Genomic DNA, 25005 nt, shown 5'->3' on the forward strand with positions numbered 1-25005 from the left:
CATCAACTGTCAAACATGGAGGAGGAAGCGTGATGGTTGGGGCTGTTTTGCTTGATCCAGGGTCGGTGATTTGTACAGAGTGAAAGGCACCCGGAACCAAAACGGCTACCACAGCATTTTGCAGCGCCGTGCAGTACCCTCTGGTATGCGCCTAGTTGGTCAGGGGTTCATCCTACAGCAAGATAATGACCCAAAACATAAGTCCAAGCTATGCCAGAACTACCTTAGGAAAAAAGAACAAGATGGTAAGCTTAAAAACATGGAGTAGCCAGGACAGTCACCAGACTTAAACCCCATTGAGCTGGTTTGGGATGAACTGGACAGAAAAGTGAAAGCAAAGCAACCTACAAGTGCCGCACATTTATGGGAACTTCGGCAACAGAGTTGGGAAGAACTTCGTGTAGAATATTTGATTTCCATTGTAGAAAGAATGCCACGAGTGTGTTCAGCTGTTAAGTCTGCCAAAGGGGGCTACTTTGATGAGTCAAAAATTTAGAATACATTATGGTGTGTGTGTGTATAAATATATATATATTTTTTTTTTTTTTTTTGCTGTGCCTATGGTTGTTCTTGGGGACAGTTTTTATTATACAGTTTGATACAATCCAGCATATCCATTATTCTTCGGTAGATAGATCTGTCAGCCACAAGGGGCACTAGCTCATTGGGGGTTCCCACCGGAGACGGGGGCGTGCAACGGGTGCGTTCAGGTACTGGTGAGAAGATGAGAGGCAGGAAACGGGGATGAGTAATAATACAATTACCAGCCTATAAGATGGCAAACACTGCACAGTGATTTATAAATATGGGAAAGGATTTAACAACTCTGTTCTCCGTGTTGGCACCCCCGCTGTGCCAGTGTTGTAGCTTCCTTTAAATGAATGAGGGGATGCTTTTTCTGCCAAAATGCGGTGCTGTTGTCTGGCTGATTGTGGCCTTACAGTCCATTATTCAGCCTCAATGATAATAAATGAGTTCTGGTATCTATTAATTCAAAAGCATGCAAAGCTGTGTACACAGTGTTAAAGTGGAGGTGCGAGCTCTGTGAAAGCTGGAGATTTTCTTTCCTGTACGGATTTCTTTTTTATATATATATATATATATATATACGAATCATATTTCCCTGCACTACACCTTGAAAACACAGCACAGAGTCGTTTCCCCTCTAGTCCTCTGAATGGAAACAAACTGTTGTTGGTTTTGTGGTTCTATTCTACGTGAATTCGCGAGAACTTGTGGGTCCTCGTGACTACAGCTGTCAGTCACGGCCGCAGCCGTTCCGCAACAAATCCGGACCCGGTGGGTATTGACGGACGGCGGAGCACGTAGCCGGCACGCAGCGGAGCCGGTCCGCGGCAGTTACGCGACCAGTGGAAATCCCCGTTGAGAGTTGCACAACAACCAAGCAAATTGCTGATGAAGACCGTGCAATACTGTCAAAAGCCTTAAAACAAAGATTACAGTAGGTGGACATTACATTAGGATTCAGTAACTGGACAGTACTCAAACCAAGCAGCTTTAAGCACCTACATGTTAGATTAATAGAGAGTGGGATCTGACTGAAAAACACTTAGTTGTCCCAAAATAGAAAACCGTCTGCAGTGCAATGAACACCACCAAACAGTCGTACAGACACAGTGCAACAGCATGGGGCACAACAACGCAATTGTGGGTCAGACCTTTGAATAAAAGCCAAGTAATGGTTCTTTTTAATGCTGCTCTACTTCTCTCAGCGCACACAATCTAGCCTCTCTTGTTTACTTCTGTTGCTCTCCCATCTCTCTTCTCGTCTTTATCCTTCACCTGTCTGAGAGCTCCATTAAAAGACGATAAGAGAACAAGGTAAAAAGCTCTCATATCCCTGTTCCCTTTATCTATTCTCAGCCCAGCAGAGAAAATGAAGTCAAAGAGATGCAAGGATGGAGCCATTACTTATTCAACCTGTTGGATCTTTGCTTCCGTTTTGTTCACAAACACCCATCAGTCTACTGTCTCATACAGCTGTATTAAAAACATGTTTCTCCCGACTCGTCCTGATTCATTGAGCTCTTCCATTTCTATCCATTTTCTCTTCCTCTCCTATTTTAAACCCTAACACCCCATTGCACTAGCTCTCCTTCTGTTCTATGGTCTTCCTTGTTTCTTCATGAAGACTGAAAAGCATTTGACACTCTCGTGCTCTGTACAGGAGAGCTGATGTTTGTGTTTAATGGAACAAGTAGCCTTTCCACTTCAGTGTATGACCCCTCTCCTCTCCTGTTGACATGCAGCAGCTCTTTCACAGAGTTGAACACACTGAGCAAGTGACAGCATTTTCAACAGCGCTATCAACACTTCTCGTCTGAGCTAACAGTTTGACGCCACGGCAACATCCCTTAAACTCTGCTGTTCGCCCATGTGCTTCTGAAATTGGAGAGTCCTGCAATGGGGTATCCGTATCGAATATGCAAAGGGTACAGAACTCCACTAGTCAAAGTGAATTACCCAAGTTGACCAAAAGCCGGTAGCGTGACAACTTCCTCACCCTCCTGCCTGCCATCTTCCAGTGAGTCGCTCAGCGGCTGACCTTGTCACGGCCCTTGGGTAATATTTTGATCATATGCACGCGCGCATGCCGTTATAAAGAATTCATTTTCTATATTCTGATACATTTTTATGCAGCAATTCATGGTGGGAATACCTTTATTTATGAGAAGGAAAACACAGATGACATTCAAAATATATCAAAAACATAATATAAAGCAGTTAGGTGCCTGATGTGAAAGCCCCCTAAGCCTGGATCACAAAAGTTGACCCCAAAGCAACGAGGACAAAATAAAATAGGCTACTTATATTTGTCTTAAATGTGCGGTGAAGGGAGGATTCTGGGGTTAGTGTAGGCGGATCATTTGTGCCCGGTCGATACACACACACACACACACACACACACACACACACACACACACACACACACACACACACACACACACACACACACACACACACACACACACACACGCTGATGAAAGATGAGAAAAAGTATCTCTGAATGTTCTGCAGTGTTAGTTTAGTTTGCTGTCACATTACTCGACCCGTATTTGTGAATAGAAATATCTGAAGTGAAAGTACTGTCACAAAACTATGTTGTTACGTATCATTGCACATTTTTAAGTGGGTATATGGAAATCCTGGAGATTTTTTAGTGGGTATACTGCATAAACCTGCGTATCACATAGACTACAGCACTGACTGCGTGGTTAAATGGTGGAGGAAGGCGGAGAAAAAGAGGTAGGTGGGGGAGAGAGATGGGGAACAGACAGATGGATGAGATAAAGGAGAGTGAGATGGGATGGGACTGGGTGGAAAAGGGGGGGAAAGCAGCACTTGAAGCAGACAAGGATAAGTACGAGGGGAAAAAAATTTACATTATTTTAAGATGAGTGGTAAGTGGGAGGGAAGTATCGAGTATTGCAGGGGAAGCTGAAAAGAGAAAATATGGGGGGGCGGAGGGGTGGAAACAAAGCAGAAAGTCTTTGAAATGTGGAAAGGTCACTGGCTATTCCATGGCAATTTGTTTTTGAAAAGCACTATACAGTGCAAGCAGCTATTTTCACAGTGAGAATGCCACATAATGGGGGATGTTCTCTAAATAGCTTATAATATATATTTTGGGCCTGCGTCCTCAAATCCGGTGAGAGTCTGAAATGTAAGCTGCTGATTTAGAGACAGCTCAAAAAGCCAAATTGTCAGATAAATGTTTTATCTGAATGTGATGATTTATCTAGGTTAATGTTAAAATGGAACATTTAGTCTGATCATTGAGCCACATAAACTGTGAGTGAATTAAAAACAACCACCCACCCACCCCCACCCCTAATTTCACTATTAGCAGCAGTTTTCCACAATTAGCAGAGTCTAGGCTACAGCCATAACCATTGAGCACCCAAGGCTTTTTAAGCACTGTGTTCTGCTAAGGTCAAAGGCACCATTACCTCTAAACATTATCTGTTGACACACATGGTTTGATTTGTTTTCATTCTGATAAAGTACCGTTTTGTTCCTATTAAACCTTGTTGGAACTAGTGTGCCATTTTTATCGATTCAAACTGGCTTTCCTTACCATTTCATTATGGTATTTGTCAAGCATTTTGACACAGTTAAGGCCGGAAAAAAACTATAAAAAAGAATCAGCAAGCAGAAGGGTGATAGGGAGGGAAAAAAGCAAAAAAGTGGGGGTGGGTGCACAGTCTAGGATGAAGGGCAAAAGGACCTGACAGCAAAAAGCATCCAGGGATCAGACCTCATCAGCGAGAGAGAGAGATTCATGGAGACGCGATGAGAAATGGCATATATGGTGTGTAGATATACAGGATGTGTGCCTGTGGATGGATACACAGAGCGCTCATATAGAAACATTTCTGTCTTCTCATGTGTGAACACTCTCAAAGATAACTGGTCAGCTCACACAAAGGCACACACTCTCAAAAATAAAATACAACTAAATGCACATGGAGATCCAGATGAACACTTATTCAATCATGCAGAAACACACATGCACACAGGGAAATCATGTCATCCCACTCACAGACCTCATATGGCAATGGATGTTTATAATTGCAGTGCTGAACGCTTAACTATATAGATCATCATGTGACAGACCTACTGTATGATTCAAGTGCTGGTTCATCTCTGCAGCTGTGACTGTAAGCACACGTTCACACACACACACTTTCATAACATTCTATTATCTCTCACATTACCATAAAGCTCCATTATCTGATATTTTTTGACATAAACACTGAATAAAACGACATTTTATGATGTGAAAGACATCATAGTGCTATGAACCCTGCTGAGAATCAACAACCCACTTGGAGCTCTTTACGGCGTTTAAGTTCATTGCTCTCATTTGCTGGTATGTGCACTTGATGGACCACTATACAAAAGCCAGCTCTCGAAAGCGGATGCAATGCTGCACAGAGCATACATGTTGCCATGTTGCTTTGCAAGCCATGTGTATGTACTCAACTTAAACTGCCTACATTTTTCCAAGAAGAAAGACTTATGTTGCATAATTAATCTTGGAAGCAAAGAGCTTAATGTGCCCAGTTGGGATCTGGCATTTTACCACTCACTGCTGAAACTCGACAGTATCTCAGTGTAGAAGAAGAATGCGGCAAGAATGTGTTCAATGCATCGTCTCTGTGATATAGACGCCGAGTTTGAGAATTTTTTTCTATGTTGTTGTTTTTTTACTGTAAAACACAAACCGTGTTGTTTAGTAAGACTAGTGCAGTAGTACAGTTTGAACGGGCCGATTGCTCGGCCTCGGTTATTGCTTGACACTTCCTTTGGTCCTGAGCAATACAGTCGCCATGACATAGTTGCATCTCCTAGCAATGCTAAAGTAGATAAGTCATCTGATAACAGCTATCTATTTCAGACCAGGCTATTTCCATTAACAAAAGGGTTCGTTCTGAAAGTTGCATCGCTGATGCTTGAAATGTTTGAGTTTGCAACTATGTAACATCTGCGGGCTCTCGGTCTTCATCTGATCTTAAATGTACCGTAACTAGTGACGGAGAGCTGAGAAATGAGCTGTACCCAGCATGACGTCTGGCGGTATCAGTGAATAGGGGTCCCCTCTCAATACACTACATAGTGTCTACATAACACACAATATATATGTCACGTAGACCTCAAGAGCTCGCAGTCGATACTGCACTTCCTTGCTGTAGGTCAACAGCAATACACCTGCCAAGTGTGTTACCGACTGACTGAACAGTTGTCGAGAAAATCGAAAGACGGACACACTCCTTCCATTTTAGTTAGATAAAATCCGAAGTGGATTCTTTAAAAGTTTGCACTTAAACACGTTACTTCAAATTATGTGGCTGATGTTATTTTTTATGTTTTCTTCTTCTCTGTGTTGCATATGTGCTCACTATCAGCTATGCACAGTCACATTCTTGTGTGTTTGACATGTAGTGACATGTAATCCCAAGAAGGATGGGTTACATGTTTGGCATGACACGGCAATATAAAAAAATAAAATTGTCTAAAAGTTTCTGCCGCCCCATCAATTAACTATTTTGAAGCAAGCATACATTTTCACCGAATCATCTCAACTTGCAGACTTTCTCCAGACTCTGAAAGTGATGTGTCTACTCTTTGTCCACATGTGGTCTCCTTGATGTACAGCAGAGGCCAAAAGTCATTTTGAGATGAACCCTACCTCAATCCTTCCGGTGTCTGGCTGGAAGCCTCTGGACGGGTCTTCGGTCGTCACTCTGCACTGAATCGCACAGCCGTTGACCCTGATCTTGTCTTGTCTGAGGCCCAGTTCTGGCAGGCTGCGGCCCTCACACACACGCAGCTGGGCATGCACCAGGTCCACACTGAGAGAGAGAGAGAGAGAGAGAGAGAGAGAGAGGCAATGAGGTGAATAGATTGATTCAATCACTGAACATTGTGTGAATAGCCCTTAATTCCCCTTGATGTCACTGTGGAGAACATGTTCTGCTTATACCAAGGTTTTAAAGACCAGTGAGGCCATTTATTCAATATAAACATCTTTAGCTATCCTTGGCCTTCGATCAGAATGGGGAGTGTGTGGATCGGCAGTGGATGTAACGATTTTCTACCCAGCACTTCTCATTTGATTAAATGAATCTGTGATATGTGACAAGAAAACAATCCCTCATGGATGCTTCTTAATAGCATAAACAAAGTAGGTAAACAAAAAAGAAACTTTAGATATAGAGTAAAAAGATCATCGGTGCAACACAGATGTCTTCTTAATTTATAGTTTTTTTTATTTTTATTAAGGTGCTTAACAGTGACCTAGTTTCAATGTAAGGTTACATCTTCATCAGAGTCCTTCATCGAAACGTTAGTCGCTGTTATGCACATTAAAAAAAATTGGCGATCTTTTTACTCTACACTGACTTGTCCTGCCCTGGTTGCGGCGGATTGTTGTGGTTTGCAGAAGCGCGGAAAACTCTCTTTTAAACTTTAGATATAATTTGATGGTGTTGAAACAATGGCCCCTGGGGAAGCAAGCAGGACACGGAAAATAGCTTTACATGTGAAAACAACTAAAAAATTAGGAACATAACTTTTGTTTCTTAGCGATCAGTAGGTGTGCTACAGAGATACTCAAACAGGTTCTAGGACATTTAGTCAAGTCATTAAGTCAAAGGCAACTAGACCAGTGTTTTTTGCTCTTAAAAAAGTAACGTGTGTTTAAGTTACACTGCAAGTCTTGGCTTACATGAACAAATGGCATACAAGACGTTTCATTGTAAATCCCAGCCTCAAGCAGGTCTGGGACTAACGCAAACAGCTAAAACAAGTAAACCTCCGATTGTGTGGTATACTGATAAGTTCTGCAATAATGGTTCATTATAACTAACTGGAAAGCATTACACTGCAATGTAAAAAGTGTTATCTGCAAAAACCTGGCTGAAAACTGAGAAGTGTTGTTGGTTGTTTTATTCAACTTTATTAAAGAAAAAAATATAGGCAAGACAAAAATAAATAAATCATGTTTTAGTTGAAGAAATGCCGTTGTTCAGAAACACCAACTCTAACATAGACGCTGTTTAATGTACAGTACATTTGTCACAGATTTTGCCCAGGAACACACACTCACCAAGAAGAGTTACATTATGCAAATTTTAATTCAGCAATTACCCAATATTAGAAAGAACTGAAATGTGAGAGGGACAGAGAGAAGTTATTTTCTCCATTTCCATGAGTTGTAACCCTTAACATCAATTTTGGCTCATCTGTATGCATTTATTTAAATGTAAAGCTCAAATGAGACTTGCTGGGTTAAGCTTCATGACCTTGCACAGTCTAAAGTACAGCCAAAATGTATAAAAGTATTTTGTCATCGTTGTTGTCTGGACACATTTTAAATGCAGTGGACGAACACAGAGGGTGGGGGACATGTAATTCTTAAATGGCTGTGTCCCTGCGCACAATACGCTGCCAAACATAAAACACACTGACAACTGGGAAGCCTCGCCACCTTGAAGAGTGAATGAGAAACAGAAGGCACGCGCATTAGCAAACACGCTCGGATTTTGGACACCGTCTTGGCTTCCGTCTCCTTAATGTCTCAATTAGCTGGTATCCCCATTCTGGCCAAACAGAAGGACAATTATGCATCAGCCTGGCGTGAAATGTGTTGGTGGAATAAGCAGATCCAATCTTGATAACTTGGACATGCAATAACGTACGGTTTTTATTACACTTTCATGAATAGGTTCGTATTTTTGAAATTACACAGCTCCGCTCGCATCCTTAAATCATAAAAAGGACGAGAGGAAATGAGTCACTTTATGAGCGGTGCCCCAAACGGCACTTATGGAAATGATTCTCAGTTCCCCAGTACTTCATCTTTTAATCAGGATACCAATTTGTTTCCAGACTCCGATTAGTTACTAGTCTTTGTTGGCTCCAACACATGGTCAGCTCCCCGGGGCTACAGCCAGTAGGCGATATGAGGGGGAGAGTATCCATCCAACCTTGTTAGCAACAGACCAAAAATGCACGCCCCTTGTTAACATGCAGTCCCCCCCTCTCCATCCCCTGTAGCAGAGAGTGTGCAGGGGCAGAGTGGTTGTTTAGTTCAAAGTCTAGTCAGCCTGACTCATTGATCCTTTATCTGTTTGTGAAAGTTAGAATCTATGGGCTTAGAGTACTGGAATAGCAGTAGCCTAACTGTGCTGTGGAGTGATAAATCCATGGCACTGTTCCGTGGTGCTGAGGTGGCAGACTGATTTTGTGACTTTTGGTAATGTTGAAATATGGTAAAAGTATTTTCTTGCCTATAAATTTGTTCTGTCACTTCTTAAGAGTATTTGTATATTCATGAAAAGTGAGGGTACATAAGAACAAAAAGCCCTTAAAACACCAAGTATCCAAATTTGAAAAACATTAACTTATGAGGTAGCATAATAATGGATCCAGTTTCACAGAGATGGAATTCCTTTAATATTAATATCCTTTAGTATTAACAGGACCAACTAAAGATTTCAGAGTCCAGAGTCAAACACTTGGCATCCAAGTATGGACTTTTTTATATTCATTATATATAAATTAAGTTTGGCCTAGTTCTTTTTTTACTCACTACTTTACTACACAATTCTTCTACTTTGAAAACATAAGGCAACACTGATTGAATAAAGACGCTTGCATAGCATTCATTGTATACAAATTTGACTCAGACAAATTAACGAGCCCACAGCAACATCTGTCCCTTAGTGCAGCCAGTTACAGAATAAAAGTCCCTCGTATCATTAGCAAGTTCCACAAAAAAGCCGAGCTACACAGGAAGAGGATGAGGGTGATATGCCTTCAGCGAAAGTAGGAGTTGGGAAATGCACTACAGCACATGCACACTCTCAGTACAAGTGTGATGACAATAAATGCTGCTGTAACAGTTGGCACAACTCTATGTTAGAGAACACAGAGGATTAACCAAAGACCATGAGGAGGATTGACCTGAAACATCTGTACAGAGGCAGGGTCGGGAAATATCGGCATCAGTCTGTGTGTGTGTGCGCGTGTGTGTACTTCCAAATACATTACCACGTAAGAGAACAGGCATTTCAAATGGATGTTGTCACCATATAAAACCATGGAAACCATCCAAAGAACACATCTATAATAACTGCCACCCAAACGCTGAATTTCCTTCATGTATCCTAAACATTACTAAGCATTATGTCCTCCTCTGGTAGGGGAGGTTTGCTGTCACAAGGCAAGACAGACTAATAACCACTCAACCTACATCTATTTGTCCTTGATGGCATATGCCGGTTGTATATGTATGTAAGCTTCTGACATGAATAAATCATCCTCATGTACAAAACATAAGCTGCAAGAGTACACAAGAAATATAATGTTACTTTACTGCTCATAATTCTAATCTTAAATCACTTGATTGTATTTTGACTACAATAGCTTTCTTTTCATTATTCAATAGTTTCCTGTATGCTTTGGCAACACGGATGAAATTACATGCCATGCTAATAAAATAAGTTGAAATTGAAAAATCAATGGTGTGCGCACAATTATTAAAGTAAACTATTGTCAACAGGATTTAGAGGTAGGGCAAAACTCAGAAAGGAATTAATCAAATGGAAATTATGAAAGTGAAGTGAGAAGCAGTTTTATTTGATTGGAGGCAAACCAATATTTTATTGAAGTTATTTGTTTGGAGCTCTTACGCACACTCATAAATTATAACGCTGTTAGTTCCAATTTCCCAGAAAGTAAAAGTAATGACGATAAGACAGATATACGATACCAAAAACTTCAAACTAAAGTTTACTTGCATTTCTCGTTACACGGATCTTATACAGATGTATGTTATGCCTGAGAAATTATTAGAATATTTTTCATTTTGTTGTAATTTAATGATCAATAAATGTGCCCTGTGCACAAAAAGTCTGAGAAATATAATTATTTTCCATACAATGGACTAGGAGAAAGGGACACAAGGACTAACATTTAGTGAAAAGAGTAGCTTTAATCCCAGATTCATTTGATTTGAGACATTTTCTATTGACCATGACCAAAAGTAATTTGAACTCAAGTTGTTCCACCTGCTTATTCACAAATCTAATCGTAGAGTTAGACTTCTTCCAACTCTCTCCATATTGTGCATGTACCCTGTCATGTAGGTACCCATCAAGCACGGCGCACACAGGAGACTACACATGGCACTTTAATTATATTTTGCCTAGAGCCCCAGCAACCAAGAAGTACTCCTGAGCTGCAACGCTACCTGGCCCACAGTTTGCTTTGAGTCAATGAGTTGTTAGAAAATTTGATTAAACAGAAATTTGCTCTGCTTACATGCATGTTAGCACAATATTAACTGAAATAATAAGGTCTTAAAACTAGATTTTGAATCAGCCCCCCTCTACAGAACAGGGCCTCAATATTACAATTACTATAATGTAATGCAGCACCTGCCTTTAGGCCTTTGTCATTTCAGGTGACAGAGGTTAAGTAGTGCATCGTTCCCAAATTAGTGAATAATCACATTACAGCAAGCCAAATTGAACAAAGTGGAAACTCGAGACCCCTTTTTCTGGTATGCTAGGAGCAAGAAATAAGATGTCACGGAAACAAACATTGTCTTGGCTTTGTTTTTTGTCAGCAAATATATTAACAATTAAGTGTCATTTAAGATACATTGTTTGTGAATGTTTGCCTTTCCCTTTCTTCTGAATTATGAAAATATATATTTGTACGTTTATACCATCTAGCTACACATCTATCCAAACCTCCATTTTGCATTTTCTAAAAAAAAAAAAAAAAAAAAAACAAAGAGCCCAAAAACGCCAGACTATACTAATATTGTGTCCATTCCTTGCCTTTGTAATTCATTTCCGATCATGCTAAGGCATGCATAAATGTTTTAAAATGCCAAGCCTAATATTGCATGTCTACTTCCCTGCCTAGCATCTCTGACCGTTTGCCTCTGCCTTTCTTAGTGCTTCTGAATAGCTGCCAAGTTTATATTTGATCTCTGACAATTCAAAAGAAAAATGGAAACCTCCACAAGTGTTATAGAACATGTCTAGTCACTGAATCTAATCTTTGAAATTCTGTCAGTGCCTCTACCTCACAGCCATTTTGCATTTGGTCCTCCTGTGTGCAACAACCTTGCTGAAGGCTTCCAATACAGTGGGGGAAATAAGTATTTGACCCCTTGCTGATTTTGCAGGTTTGCCCACTTACAAAGAATGCAAAAATCTACAATTTTAATCATATGTACATTCTAACAGTGAAAGACAGAATCCCAAAGAAAATTCCAGAAAATCACATATGAATTTATTAAAATTGATAACCATCTGATGAGGAAAAACAAGTATTTGACCCCCTGGACAAACAGCAAGTATTCTGGCTCCTACAAGCCAGTTAGTCTTTCTTTAAGACACAGCCCCAATCCGAACCAATTATCTACATCAAATATACCTGCCTCACCTCGTTACCTGTATAAAAGACACCTGTGAACACCCAAACAACCAGCATCCAACATCACTACCATGGGCAAGACGAAAGAGCTTTCTACGGACATCAGGGACAAGATTGTTGATCTGCACAAGGCTGGGATGGGCTACAAGAGAATCGGAAAGCAACTTGGAGAGAAAAGATCAACTGTCGGTGCAGTTATCAGGAAATGGAAGAAGCACCACACCACCGCCAACCTCCCTCGGTCTGGGCCTCCACACAAGATCTTGCCTCGTGGGGTGTCCCTGATCATGCGAACGGTGAGGAATCATCCCAAAACCACAAGGGGGGAACTGATGAATCAACTGAAGGCAGCTGGGACCACAGTTACAAAAGAAACGGTTGGTAACACACTACGCCGTCATGGATTGAAATCCTGCAGCGCACGCAAGGTCCCCCTGCTCAAGAAGAAACATGTACAGGCCCGCATGAAGTTCGCCATTCACCACCTGGACGACTCAGAAGAGGCCTGGAAGAAGGTGATGTGGTCAGATGAGACCAAAATAGAACTTTTTGGCCTCAACTCAACTCGTCGTGTTTGGAGGGCAAAGAACACCGAGTACAACCCAAAGAACACCATCCCCACCGTCAAGCATGGTGGTGGCAACATCATGCTTTGGGGGTGCTTTTCAGCCAAGGGGACGGGACAACTCCATCGTATTGAGGGGAGGATGGACGGGGCCATGTATCGTGGAATTCTGGACCGACATCTCCTTCCCTCAGTGAGAGAGCTGAAGATGGGTCGAGGATGGGTGTTTCAGCACGACAACGACCCTAAGCACACCGCCAAAGCAACAAAAGAGTGGCTGAAGAAGAAGCACATCAAGGTTCTGGAGTGGCCTAGCCAGTCTCCAGACCTGAATCCGATTGAAAATCTTTGAGGGAGCTTAAAATTGAGTTGCCAGGCGACAACCTCGGAACCTGAATGATTTGGAGGCTGTCTGCAGGGAGGTGGGCCAACATCCCTGCCGAAATGTGCACAAACCTTGTCACCAACTATAAAAACCGTTTGACATCTGTGCTGGCCAATAATGGCTTTTCTACAAAATATTAACATGGTGTTTGTCCAGGGGGTCAAATACTTGTTTTTCCTCATCAGATGGTTATCAATTTTAATAAATTCATATGATGTGATTTTCTGGAATTTTCTTTGGGATTCTGTCTTTCACTGTTAGAATGTACATATGATTAAAATTGTAGATTTTTGCATTCTTTGTAAGTGGGCAAACCTGCAAAATCAGCAAGGGGTCAAATACTTATTTCCCCCACTGTATGTGTGTAAATATCATCAATTTGCTCTGTGATGAAATCACCAACCCGCTAAGAGATGCACGTATTAGACCGCATAACCACATGGAGGCCCAAATTATTTACAACACAGCATTGGCTACATTCCCATAGGTATATGGCTGCTGAACGCACATTTTCTTGTGGCAATTTAAATAAAATATTTAAAAGAAAATGTTTAAACGTCAAAGTCGGTCTTCAGTTGGTCATATGTTTTCAAGTCCCTGGTGGGAAAAAAACAATCCATTCAACACTTGCACTAAAGCACCACTTTAAAGGAAACCTAGTCAAAGCAACATATCACGGTCCTGGCAAAAGTCTAAACTCTGATTGAACTTAACAGGTTTTCCTCCAAGTAGCTTCAAAGACGAAGAAAATCTTTTCATCTGAAGTCCAGGTCAATGCCATGCACATATTGTTTATCCTCTGATGCTAATCTTTTATCTGAGCTGCAGCAAGTCTTAACAGTCTAACACCCTCAAACCTGACCGAGCATTTTGTTGCAGCACATGATGACATCAACATGATTTAGGGGACTTTAACATCTCATTGTTACACGTCATGAATCATTCATTTTGTGTGACTATGACAACAAGTATTAGCTGTTCCCAACCGTAACTGCATTATTAGTGGGGCTTTTAATATGGTGATGAATATGTATTGATTGTTTCTTTTGCCTTGATAGGTTTAATACTGTATAAAATGGAAACTGGCTTGGCACCCAATGGCTCGCAGCATCTACTTTTGGAACCACTGGTTTAAAAAGGAGCAGTGTGTAGGATTTAGGGGGATCTTTTGGCAGAAATGGAATACAATATTCACAATAATGTTTACATTAGTGTATAATCACCTGAAACTAAGATTTGTTGTGTTTTTCGTTAGCTTAGAATGAGCCCTTCAAATCTACATATGGAGTCCTCTTCCACTGAGCCCCCCTTGTTGCACTGCCATGTTTCTACAGTAGGCCAGGCTGGACAAACCAATCACTGGCTTTAGAAAGATCCTTTCATATTTTAAGTATGCTTGACAAAGAAACTGAGCCTTGTATATGACAAGTAATCAGTTTAACTTCAGTATTACAATTTGCAATGCTGCTAGCCTAGCTTGTCCAACCCACTTAACAATTGCAATTAACCAACATGTATAATTTCTTGCAAAAAATGTTTTAATTAGTGCTAATATATGCCAATCAAAACAGGCAGAATGCTTTCATATGACAAAACGGCGTATATGCAATTCAAAGCATTCAATCATTTAAATTCCCCTTTAAAAGGGGATCATCGCAATATCACTGCAGGTCATCTCCAGAGTCAAGAGTGCAATGAAGGTTTCATTAAAATGTAATTCTATTAAAATGAATTATCTTGTCTGCCCTGAGTTATGCAGGGGGTTAGATTGCCAGGGTTGAGGAGATCAGAGCGGAGGATGTATAATGTACTGACCTATGACGGGGTTGAGCACCTGCCCACACAAAATTATGATTTCCTTTCCATTCCCTATGTTCATTAAAATGTATATACATATATGCATACACAAATACCTAAGAAAGCATTCCCAATATCTGCCCTTACTGACTGGACACGTCCCTACATTATCACAGTACATGGAAAATACATTAGCCTAATACTCACTAGAACCTGAGGGGACACACACACAAGTCCTATAAGTCTAGTCCATACGTTGACCTTCAGCACACACACAGACACACAGACACACAGACACACACACACACACACACACACACACACACACACACACACACACACACACACACACACACACACACACAGCGTCTCAATCTGTCACATGTGCATACGCACACACAGCAAGATTATGAAGGCAGAGTACTAATTGCATATCATTTTCAGTCGTTTCACTCAGAGCTCGTTAACAAAGGAGAAGACGGTGGCTGCATGCCCAGAACTAAAAAGGAAAGAGGGAGAGAAAGTATGGTATAGTGAGGACCGGAAGGCAGTTGTTGTGGCCATACGAGATGTAGAAATATTCAAGAAAATATGACAAACAGGCAGGGTGGTAAAGTAAATGTTACTGCACTCTTGAGATCCACAAAAATGGAGGAGATTGAGAAATACATAAAAAGGAGACAAGATGACAGTTATAGATCCCCAACTCAATGCAAGAGAGTGGGAAGCCGAGGAAGTAGGAGCTGTGGAGGAGGATACATTTTTTTTTTTTTTTTTTTTTTAAAACAGCTGGATGCCAAAACCCAAAGAGAGCAGAGTGGGAAAAGTGGGAGCGTGGAAAAGACTGGATTTGGCATTGCTCTAAAGGACAAAAGGAATGAAGGGGCGATAGGAGGAAGCAAAGGTGGAATGCACAGAGGGGGAGTTAGGTTGGGAGTGGGAAGGAAGGATGGAAGAATAAGACTGATAAATAAGAGAGTGGGACAAGAGGGATAAAGCTAGGATGAACTGAGAATGGAGCGAGGGAGTGAGGAAGAAACAATGACTCAGAGTAAGGCTGGAAGGAAATAAGGAAGTGAAGAGAGGAGGAGAAGAGGTGAGACTGCAGAAAGCTGGTTCATCTCTAAGAGGATTTTAGGGGGGGGTCAAAGTGAGAAAGCGTTTAACATTAAGGGACTTACATTTAAATGCTGTCTTGGTGAGACAGATTTATATCACTCATGTTTTAAGTGGAATATAGCAACAGCTAGAAGATGTTAGCCTAGGTTAGCATAAAGAACACCGCAACAGCTAGGAGACTTTAGCCTACTGCAAGTTAGCATAAAGAACATAGCAACAGCTAGGAGACAGTAGCCTACTGTAGGTTAGCATAAAGACTGGCAACAGGGAGAAAAGGCTAGCTTGGCGCTCTAAATGAGGTCTATAATGTTAATAAATGAGCTTCAGCTGTACTGGTAGGTGGATTTTGTTACCTTTGGACAAAATTAGGCTTACGATCTCCCAGTTTCCAGTCTTTATGCAAAGTTAAGCTAACCGGCTGCAATTTCATATTGAATGGACAGATATGGGAGAGGTATCAATCTTCTTATTCAACTCTGAGCAAGAAAGCGAATAAGCCTATTCCCCAAAATGTCAAACAATTTTAATATGGCAGACGCAAGAAAAAAAAAAAAAAAAAAAAAAAAAGGTGAATGGGGGGAATGGGGGGATGGGAGGGAGAGAAAGGAAGGGAGAGAGGAAGGTGGGTGTATTGCAGAAGAAAGTGAGAGCCAAGCACAGATAACACTGCAGGAAAATATGGAAAGTCTGAGCAAGAGAGTGAGAGAGAAGCACAAAGAACCAGTAAATTAAAAGTATTATAAATAATATCCTATTCCCCTCTGTTGCTTTTTCATTTCACTCTCGTCCTCTCCTAAATACCCCTTTCCTTGCATTGCTTCTCCTCACTTCTCCCTCCTGTCCTTTATATCTTCCATTGTCTCCAGCTCCCCCTCCCCACCTCCCATATGTGGCCTCGAAATGCAAAATATGTACTCCTTTTGAAGTGAACACTCGATTTTATAACTTAATTTGCGTGCGTGCGTGTGTGCGTGCGTTTTGTTTATGTTCACACAAAACAGGTCTCTGGTAAATACACTTTTTCAAGATGGCTCCGGGGCTAGTGGTAAAGAGCAAAGCAGAAACGTATTTCTCATTTCAGTAAAACTAATGCAGACTCTTGTCTACTAAATGTGAGCATACATATACACCCCACACACACACAGTCAAACTCTAAATAAATAACTGGAAATATAGCCAATTGCTTCCAAGTGTGGCCTGCAGGAATAGAAATGTAAAAAAATAGAGAGGGAATAGGAAGAATGGACAAACACAAACAAAGACAACAGTAGAAATCAAGAGGGAGAAATGGAAGAATGGGACCTGGAAGAAAAAGAGGCCCACAGAGAGAAATAAGAGGACAAAGGGAGATGGAGGAAAGAGTGAAGGACAGATGGAAAAGACAAAGATGGGTAAATGGACCGAGAGAATATGAAAGAAAAACAAACGAAGATGAAGCAAAAGGTGAGCAGAGAGTGGCGGAGAGGAGGAACGCATTGAGTCACCAATGTTGTTTTGTATGAATTATATTAGATGGTTTTAGACAGCAAACAGAAGAAAAGGAAGAGGAAGCCTGGCAATGGGAGGTGAGAAATGGAGACGAATGGGAGAGATAAGAGAGGCGAGGAAATAAGAAATTTAAATCATTGTGGCATGAGGATGGCATTTTGACATCAATTTAGCTGGCAGCCAAAAAACTACGCTGCCTGTTTGATACGCAGATGCAAACAGAACATGGTTGGAGATGGAGGGAAAATGGGGGGGGAAGGGATGAAGAGAGAGGGGTGGGGGGGAATATTAATCACAATTTATCAACATGAGGAACAAAAACTCTGAATGGGAAAGAAAAAGGATGGATGAAAGAAGAGATGAGAGAATAGGATGCTTAAGAGGCTGATTAACTGTTTCCCAGATTAAGCTAGAAAATGGGCAGAGTTAAGTATATGTTTAAAGAATTGTTGTGGTAAACAGAATCAAACGGAAGACAAACGGTCAAGAGTGCATAAGTGGAAGGGCAAGGCAAAAAAGCAGTGGAAAATATGGACGACACACACACAACCCCAGCAGACCGACGCACACGCGCACACACACACAAACAAGATCCTATCCGATTAGATTTCCTCTCCTTTTCAGCTTGCTTTCTCCCCTATTTTCTCAGGCCTCACTATCAGCCTATTAATTAAATCCTGCTTTCCTTGTTATGAAGCAGATGGAAGAGTGAGGAGAGGAATGCAAAATTACTCCGGCGTCCAGAAGGCAGCGAGGAACGAGATGATAAAAGGCCAAAAGGAGACAGACAGAGCATACAGATAAGAGGACAAAGAGAAAGACAGACGGGGGAGAGAGAGAGAGAGAGAGAGAGAAATTAAATACAGAACAGATAGAGAAGAGGAAATAATTACAGTGCAAATGCGTACCGCATTTCCAATGATACAAATGTCAGTACACAATGAAAACACGGTCTAAAAACATGATCCTAACTGCACTCTTTTGATAGTATATCTATTAATTACATATTATAAAAGCATTGTGTTACTATAAGGAATAAAAAATATTCATCTTTTTTATTCTAGTCATTGAAGCATCGCCACCATTCAGTCCATTCTTTTCACTGCTTCTAACAGACATATCATGCAGGAGCACAACCAATAGTTATTCATAGTCATAATCAATGCTCATTGTCTGGAGGTTCTCATTCCAACCAAAGACTCCGCCTGCTGAATAGCACTCCTTTAAGTAGAGGGGTAGGAACTCATGAGTAAAATGACCTGCTGCTGAAGAGAGTTGGAACGAAAAACCTGCTTCAGCTGCTCTGTATGGCACATGGTTGGCCACCCCTGGATTAATCAATTATTTCAACTGTGCAATACTTTTCTGTCAATCTAATAATCAACGAATCGACAATTATTTCACGCTTAAATTTGACAGCCATGTGTTCATATTTAGCACATAATGTACATATCAGCAGTGTCTTCACTATCGACTTTCAAAACACCCGAGTTGACCTGTGTGATTCACTCTTTTACATTTGACGTGTGTCTCTAGTTGCAGTGCACCATGTTCCAAGGCCTTCTTGGAATCCACTATGAGTGAGTGCTCTCCCGCGGGTCTAGATTGATGGGTAAAATTGATGTGCTGTGGTGCGTTCAAAGACACCACGCTGGTTGATTAAACTTAGATATTGACCGGATGTCTGTCTCCATAGCTCGGTATTGACTCAACTTTGTTGGTGTTCCTGATTCAGAACCTGGTTCGAAATTAAACATGGCCACAGACCCATGAACTCATCTGATTAACTTTAAATAACAAAACTGCATCCACACTAGGGCTGGGTATCAATACTCAATACAGAGTAGTATTGAAACTTCTCCTGCAGTAGATACTTTTTGTACCTAGAACAAAATCATTATTTGTATGGTTTTGCTCACAGCCTATCACTGCGAGCGTTCTTCGATTTAATGTAACATGTGATTGCCGCCGTGTATTTGACGGACTTGGCAGTTCAGCATGCTGAGCCTTCATTCACATAATGGGTATATAATGAAGTAGAAATAAAAGGGTATCAAAAAAGGGTACTCTATTGTATCGGTATCACTTTAAGGGTACTAGCATTGGTACTGGTATCGTGATTCTTTTACCCAACCCTAATCCAAACATACCCTTTTTAAAACGTGGTATTTTGATAAGGTGGTGCATGGTAAAAGTGGAAAACTGACATGAGTCTACAGTGTGCAAAAACATTGAGTTTCTCACGTGGGCTCTTCTAATCACAGGTTTTGCTTTGGGCCCAAAACACAGCCAGAAGGCTAAACAGCCAACTCTCAGTTCCCAGAAGCCCCAACGAACCCTGAATAACACCTCACACACCTACACAACACTTAAACATGTATTAGTATACTCTGTGCTTCACTCTTATCTGTGTATTCCAGGTACTGTATCTTAAAGCAAAAGCCCACCGTGTAACAGCATTCATGTGTTATTCCTGGGACCTTGGACAATAGGCTATCATCTACTGTAGATGTGTGTACTGTACTTGAACAAATCCTACCACTTCAAGGACTGAAAGGATTGTTTTTATTACATTATTAATTTGCTAATTATGGTGGCTGTTAATCAACTGCAATGTTCAAACTCAGGAACCTAATTGTTTTTGCTACTCGGGGATTCGTCTGCCTCGAAAAAAAACCTAAAAGATGTTTAATAATTTGTTCAAATTTAGGAAAAACAAGGTAAACGTTTTGAAATAAACTGCAGCAATCATGCAGAACTTAATTAAAAAAAATTACCAATTGGTCATTTTTCCACTGGCCCAAAAAAAATCAACTAAACTACAGCTCAGTTAGAGGGTCGTGCCATTTAAATCAAGATTTTAATTGAAAGGAGGACATTTATTGAGGGGTCCGCTAGAAGGTCCACACACAGCAGCTCAACAAAACACGCAAATGCACACCAGTAGACACACACAAACCAAAAAAATAAATGCAAAAGCCCATATAGGCCAGATAAAATGCAATCCAAGTTCTCTCATTCGGAAAATTGCACAGTGGAAGTCACAAATAGAGAGAGAAAGAGAAGGGGAAGCCAGATAAATAAGCCCCCACACACAATCATAGATTGGTCCATCCGCACACACATAAGTACACATGTAGTTAAAAATGCATCAGCAACCACACTGCACATTTGGCACATCCACAGAAAGTTATCCAACAAGTAGCACACACATAACACATGGAAACACACAACATGCACACAGAAATACACCCATGGAGATAAATACACACATAATGACACAAGCCTATGTGTCACAGACCAGATAATATGATAAGTGTAAAATATGAGCTGTGGTGGAATAAAATGGAGGCAACGATGAGGAAGGAGTAGCCACTGAAAGAGAAAGAAATGGAATGGGGGGTGCAGTATTAACAGAGAGGAAGAATGTGAGAGAAAGAAAACAAAGAAAGAGCAAATAGGCAAAGAGATAACTCCGTTCAGCCTTGCTACAGATAACTAAAGAGAATTTGCCTCAGTGTGTGCGCACAGTATTTGTATGACAAAACTTTATAAATTAAGTAAGAAGAGGGGGGTAAGACAAATTCTGTAGAAAGAAGAGTAACTAGGAAGACAGAGCAGGGCAGTATAAGAGAAGAGTGAGGATAGACAAAAGGAGAAACATGAAAGGGGATAAGAAGGAGATGTTGGCTCAACATGGAAACTGTTACAATAAAAATAAAGCGTACTCATTTTAATGCACTGTAGGAAAACAATTAAACACAAGTCATGTTCATTTGTAAAGATTGTATTCACTACAATAATTTGCAATCACGCATGTGTTTGTAATTACACATTTTGTAACTGCAAAATACAAAAGACATCAATCTGAAATATGAAGAAAAAACTGTTCCTGTAAATCCTGAATGTTTGATGAGGTCTAACAGCACTGTTGAAATATTGTGTTATTCTACAGTTTTCTCACAGGACTTATTTTCATGGGATTTGTTAATAACAAAATCTAGAATATCACCAGCCTTATTTGTAATACAGTGTTGGCATCACGACCTCCACTCCCAGAGCGTATTTCTCTGTAATTCTGCACAAGTATTTGCAGGGAAAAGGACTTAGGCTTGCACACACTGATGCATTCAGAGACCTGTGCAAATGACTACTTATAAATGCAAACAAACAGTGATACATTAACATACATCTCGCTGTACAGCATCTGCAGCTATCCTCATTGCTGGGATTTTCATTTACAGGTTTTAGACAAATGAAGCATGCAACATAACTATATGAGTGTGCAGCGGGATGGAGACACTGGGTCTTCCTCTTCATATACCAAAGCCCAGCAGGACACCGTCCTAATTAAACCCAATGCTGTGAGCAGACCACAGATGAGTCTTTGATGTATAAATGTATAGTACTCGTGATAGCATGTGAGAGTCTCTCTCAACACAGGCAGGCAGATAGAGAGGCACACAAGACAATTTATGTGCAAGCCTTTTTAAACAGAATGATCTCCTCGACAGGGTTCCCAGCGTGATACACCGACAGGTAGGCCTGCTGCCTGTGAGACAGCCTAGGCAAAGTGGCAAAGCTTCTTTTACGTCTAGCTGGTAGGGATTTTCATGTCATTTTGCCCCATTATATTCCACTCACATCTCACTGACTAAAAGGCTGTTGAATCATTTGAATGCAAGCAGTGGCACTCGACATCCAGTCTGCCAGTCGCTGTGTGGGGAGTGACAAGCTAACAATATTGACAAACATGACCTGCGATTGGTCGGTTCAAACAGGCAGTGCTCCAGCACCTTTTCGCAGGCTGCAGTGGGTCCAATGAACAGTATGTCATGCAAAGTGGATCAGTGCCTGGCGAATCCCTTGTGGTGCATGACTGCACAATCAGAAATGAAACTGACATCCTAATTAGCAAGTCCGCAGCTAGATCCAAGCAGCTTTTGCTACTCCTCTTTGGAGGCAAACTTGACATTTGAAGCCAAAAAAATAAAAATAAAAAGCAGCAGACACTTCCTCTGTTTTTAGCATGTGAGAAGACTAAAGTATCCCCCTCTCGGCTGCTGCTGCTGCTGCTGCTGCTATCCCCGCATGCATGTCCGTCCCAGGGACTTACCCATGATCCACCACCTTTTGATGCTGAATCCTCTGGTTTACATCAAATCTTTGATACAACTTGGCTCGGCAGGCCCAAGCCTGCGGAAAAGGCTTAGGAGGAATCCGAAGGGGATTACTTGACGGAACGTATGGAAATTACAGTTTAATTCATCATTTAGGTCATGGTAATTTATGCAAATTAGGACTCCATTAATTCCAGCCTTGGGTTTAAATGGTGTTAGTCTTGTAGGGGTGTGAAGTCCTGTCAGGATCACATGATATGGTGGACAGGAAACATTAATTCATACAAAATCTCAACAGAAAAAAGGTCATCGCCATATGAACACATTCTATAACATTATTAATACCATCTACGCAGGGGAAAGGACACAGGACAAAACCACAGAACACCAGGAATTTGGGCCGATACATAGGTGCGGCAGAACCTGACACCAGAGGAGTGGCGAGATCTCGCGAGATTAAAGTGTGACAAGATTTCTCATGATATCGGTCACAAGTGCAGAGCAGCAGCCAGTAGACAAGAGTCCAACCTGGTTGTTTTATTAATACATATGGCTTTGAAGAGGAGTCTGGCTTGGACCTGTAAATTAGCATAGAAGATCCCCTGCCTGTTCGCCAAAGCTGACTGAGTTCACTTTTGCATAGCGGTAGCGGAGGTGCAGTTGTAAAAAGTTGCCTGTAAAACCCAGCGTTAGAAGGCCGCTGTCTCCCTCTCATAGTACGTGTACAATGTCCGCGTCATTTCCCAGCTTCCCATTCATTTCTATGGGAGCAGCCGTGCAATGCATTCTGGTAGCGTCGCGTGGACTTTGAAGCGGGCGTCGAGTCACCCTCTCCTCATTTGCATGAAGTTGAATCCAACCAACTTTATGCAAATGAGGAACGGCCGGCTCGGCACCTCTCAAAAGCTGACGGAAATCTTTGAAACTGGCCTTTGTCGATCCGAAATGAAGACCGATTCAGCAACTACATGGCCCATGAACACCATTTTCTTTTGAACTCATCCAATGACCACAGCAAACACTTTTTTTCTGTAGGGCCACCAGCAGTGGGATTTAGTAGTAAACTAGATCGAGAACTTGGTAAACATTACTGTATACCTGCTTAACATCAGTCTGTTAGCATTGTCATTGTTAGCATGTTAGCATGTCGATGTTAGCATTTAGCTCAAAGCAACACTGTGCCTAAGTACAGTCTCACAGAGCTACTACTTGCAAAAAGAAGTTTTGACATGTCCCACCAACATTTGTTCTAGTTTATATCTCTGGAACACTTACACTCTCCTCTTTCCATTTATATACAGATATCTGTGGTGAGTTAAAAACCTGTGGAAAACCTTTTTTTTTTCCAGAAAAGCTGTCCTAGCATATGCCATCACAGGCAAATTGATGGAACTTCTAAGCAGTTTAACTTATTCTGAAATGTCTAGCTACAATAAGATCTGTGGTGACTGCCTACAGCCTTTCAATAAAGGGAGTTAAAACAATAGCAAAAAAGGCCTAATGATCAAAGGGTTAAATCAGTGACATTGTTTTGTAGCTTTTTGCATTATGTTGTCTTTGCGTCCCTGCAAATGACGACTAACAATTATCTCCATTCATAAATGAGGAGATTGTCCCTATCTGCTTATGCTGGATCTTATTGTACTGATAAATGCTTAAATTGTCAAATTAAAAAGAAGAAGAGAGTCAAAGTTTGGACGTGCACATAAAATAAAATTCCATACAACCAGAAACAATGACGGCTGTGATTATAATCATGATAAGCATCCTTCCATCTCATTATCATAAATGGCCTCAACACTCACTCTCTCCGCCTTACAAACACGCACACAAATTAGATTCTCCCCTGGTGTCTGGACAGACACACACAAAACACACACACATCCCTCATTCTTATTCATCTGCTTACTTCTCAATCACTCACTGTACGCTTCGCTGCACAATTATAATCACCTTAAAATTATTTTATGACGTGCTCACAAAACCAAACAAAACTCCTCCAAGTGTGTGCGCACACACAAATACAAATGCTTGGGTGTACACTAATACACACAAACACAAAATAGCTTAATGCTGGATTCAGATGTATACTGCGGTGCTTACGGACACATTCATTGGAATTTATACACAAACATCAAAGCATACTGTAATATAAAGGCTGATTCAGGTAATCAAACACATGCATACACACTTACAATTATTATAACCATTATCTAGCTTATTACTGAGCGTCCAAGCATGTCATCTATGCAGCTCAGCAGGATTTCCTTGTCAATGGCTATTTGATGGACACACACACACACACACACACACACACACACACACACACACACACACACACACACACACACACACACACACACACACACACACACACACACACACACACACACACACACACACACACACACACACACACACACACACACACACACACACACACACGAGAAGTTGCAGATTATTTACTTCCGTAATGTGTTTTGTGGGGTTGAGGAAGACTGAACAGGAGCATACAGAGAGGAGGAAGGAAGAGGGGGAAGAGGCAAAGGAGG

General features: G+C 41.1%; 1 protein-coding gene across 2 annotated transcripts in view; it reads right to left on the reverse strand.

Annotated features, from left to right (window-relative positions):
- pcxb (pyruvate carboxylase b) overlaps positions 1-25005 on the reverse strand; it is a 327945-nt gene that overhangs the window by 222739 nt on the left and 80201 nt on the right. For both annotated transcript variants that reach the window (XM_028606107.1, XM_028606108.1), the window contains exon 11: positions 6215-6377. In XM_028606107.1, the coding sequence (XP_028461908.1) occupies positions 6215-6377 (163 nt within the window). The remainder of the gene's footprint in view (positions 1-6214; positions 6378-25005) is intronic.

This window comes from Perca flavescens, chromosome 19, assembly GCF_004354835.1.
Source record: "Perca flavescens isolate YP-PL-M2 chromosome 19, PFLA_1.0, whole genome shotgun sequence".
NCBI classification, from domain to species: domain Eukaryota; kingdom Metazoa; phylum Chordata; class Actinopteri; order Perciformes; family Percidae; genus Perca; species Perca flavescens.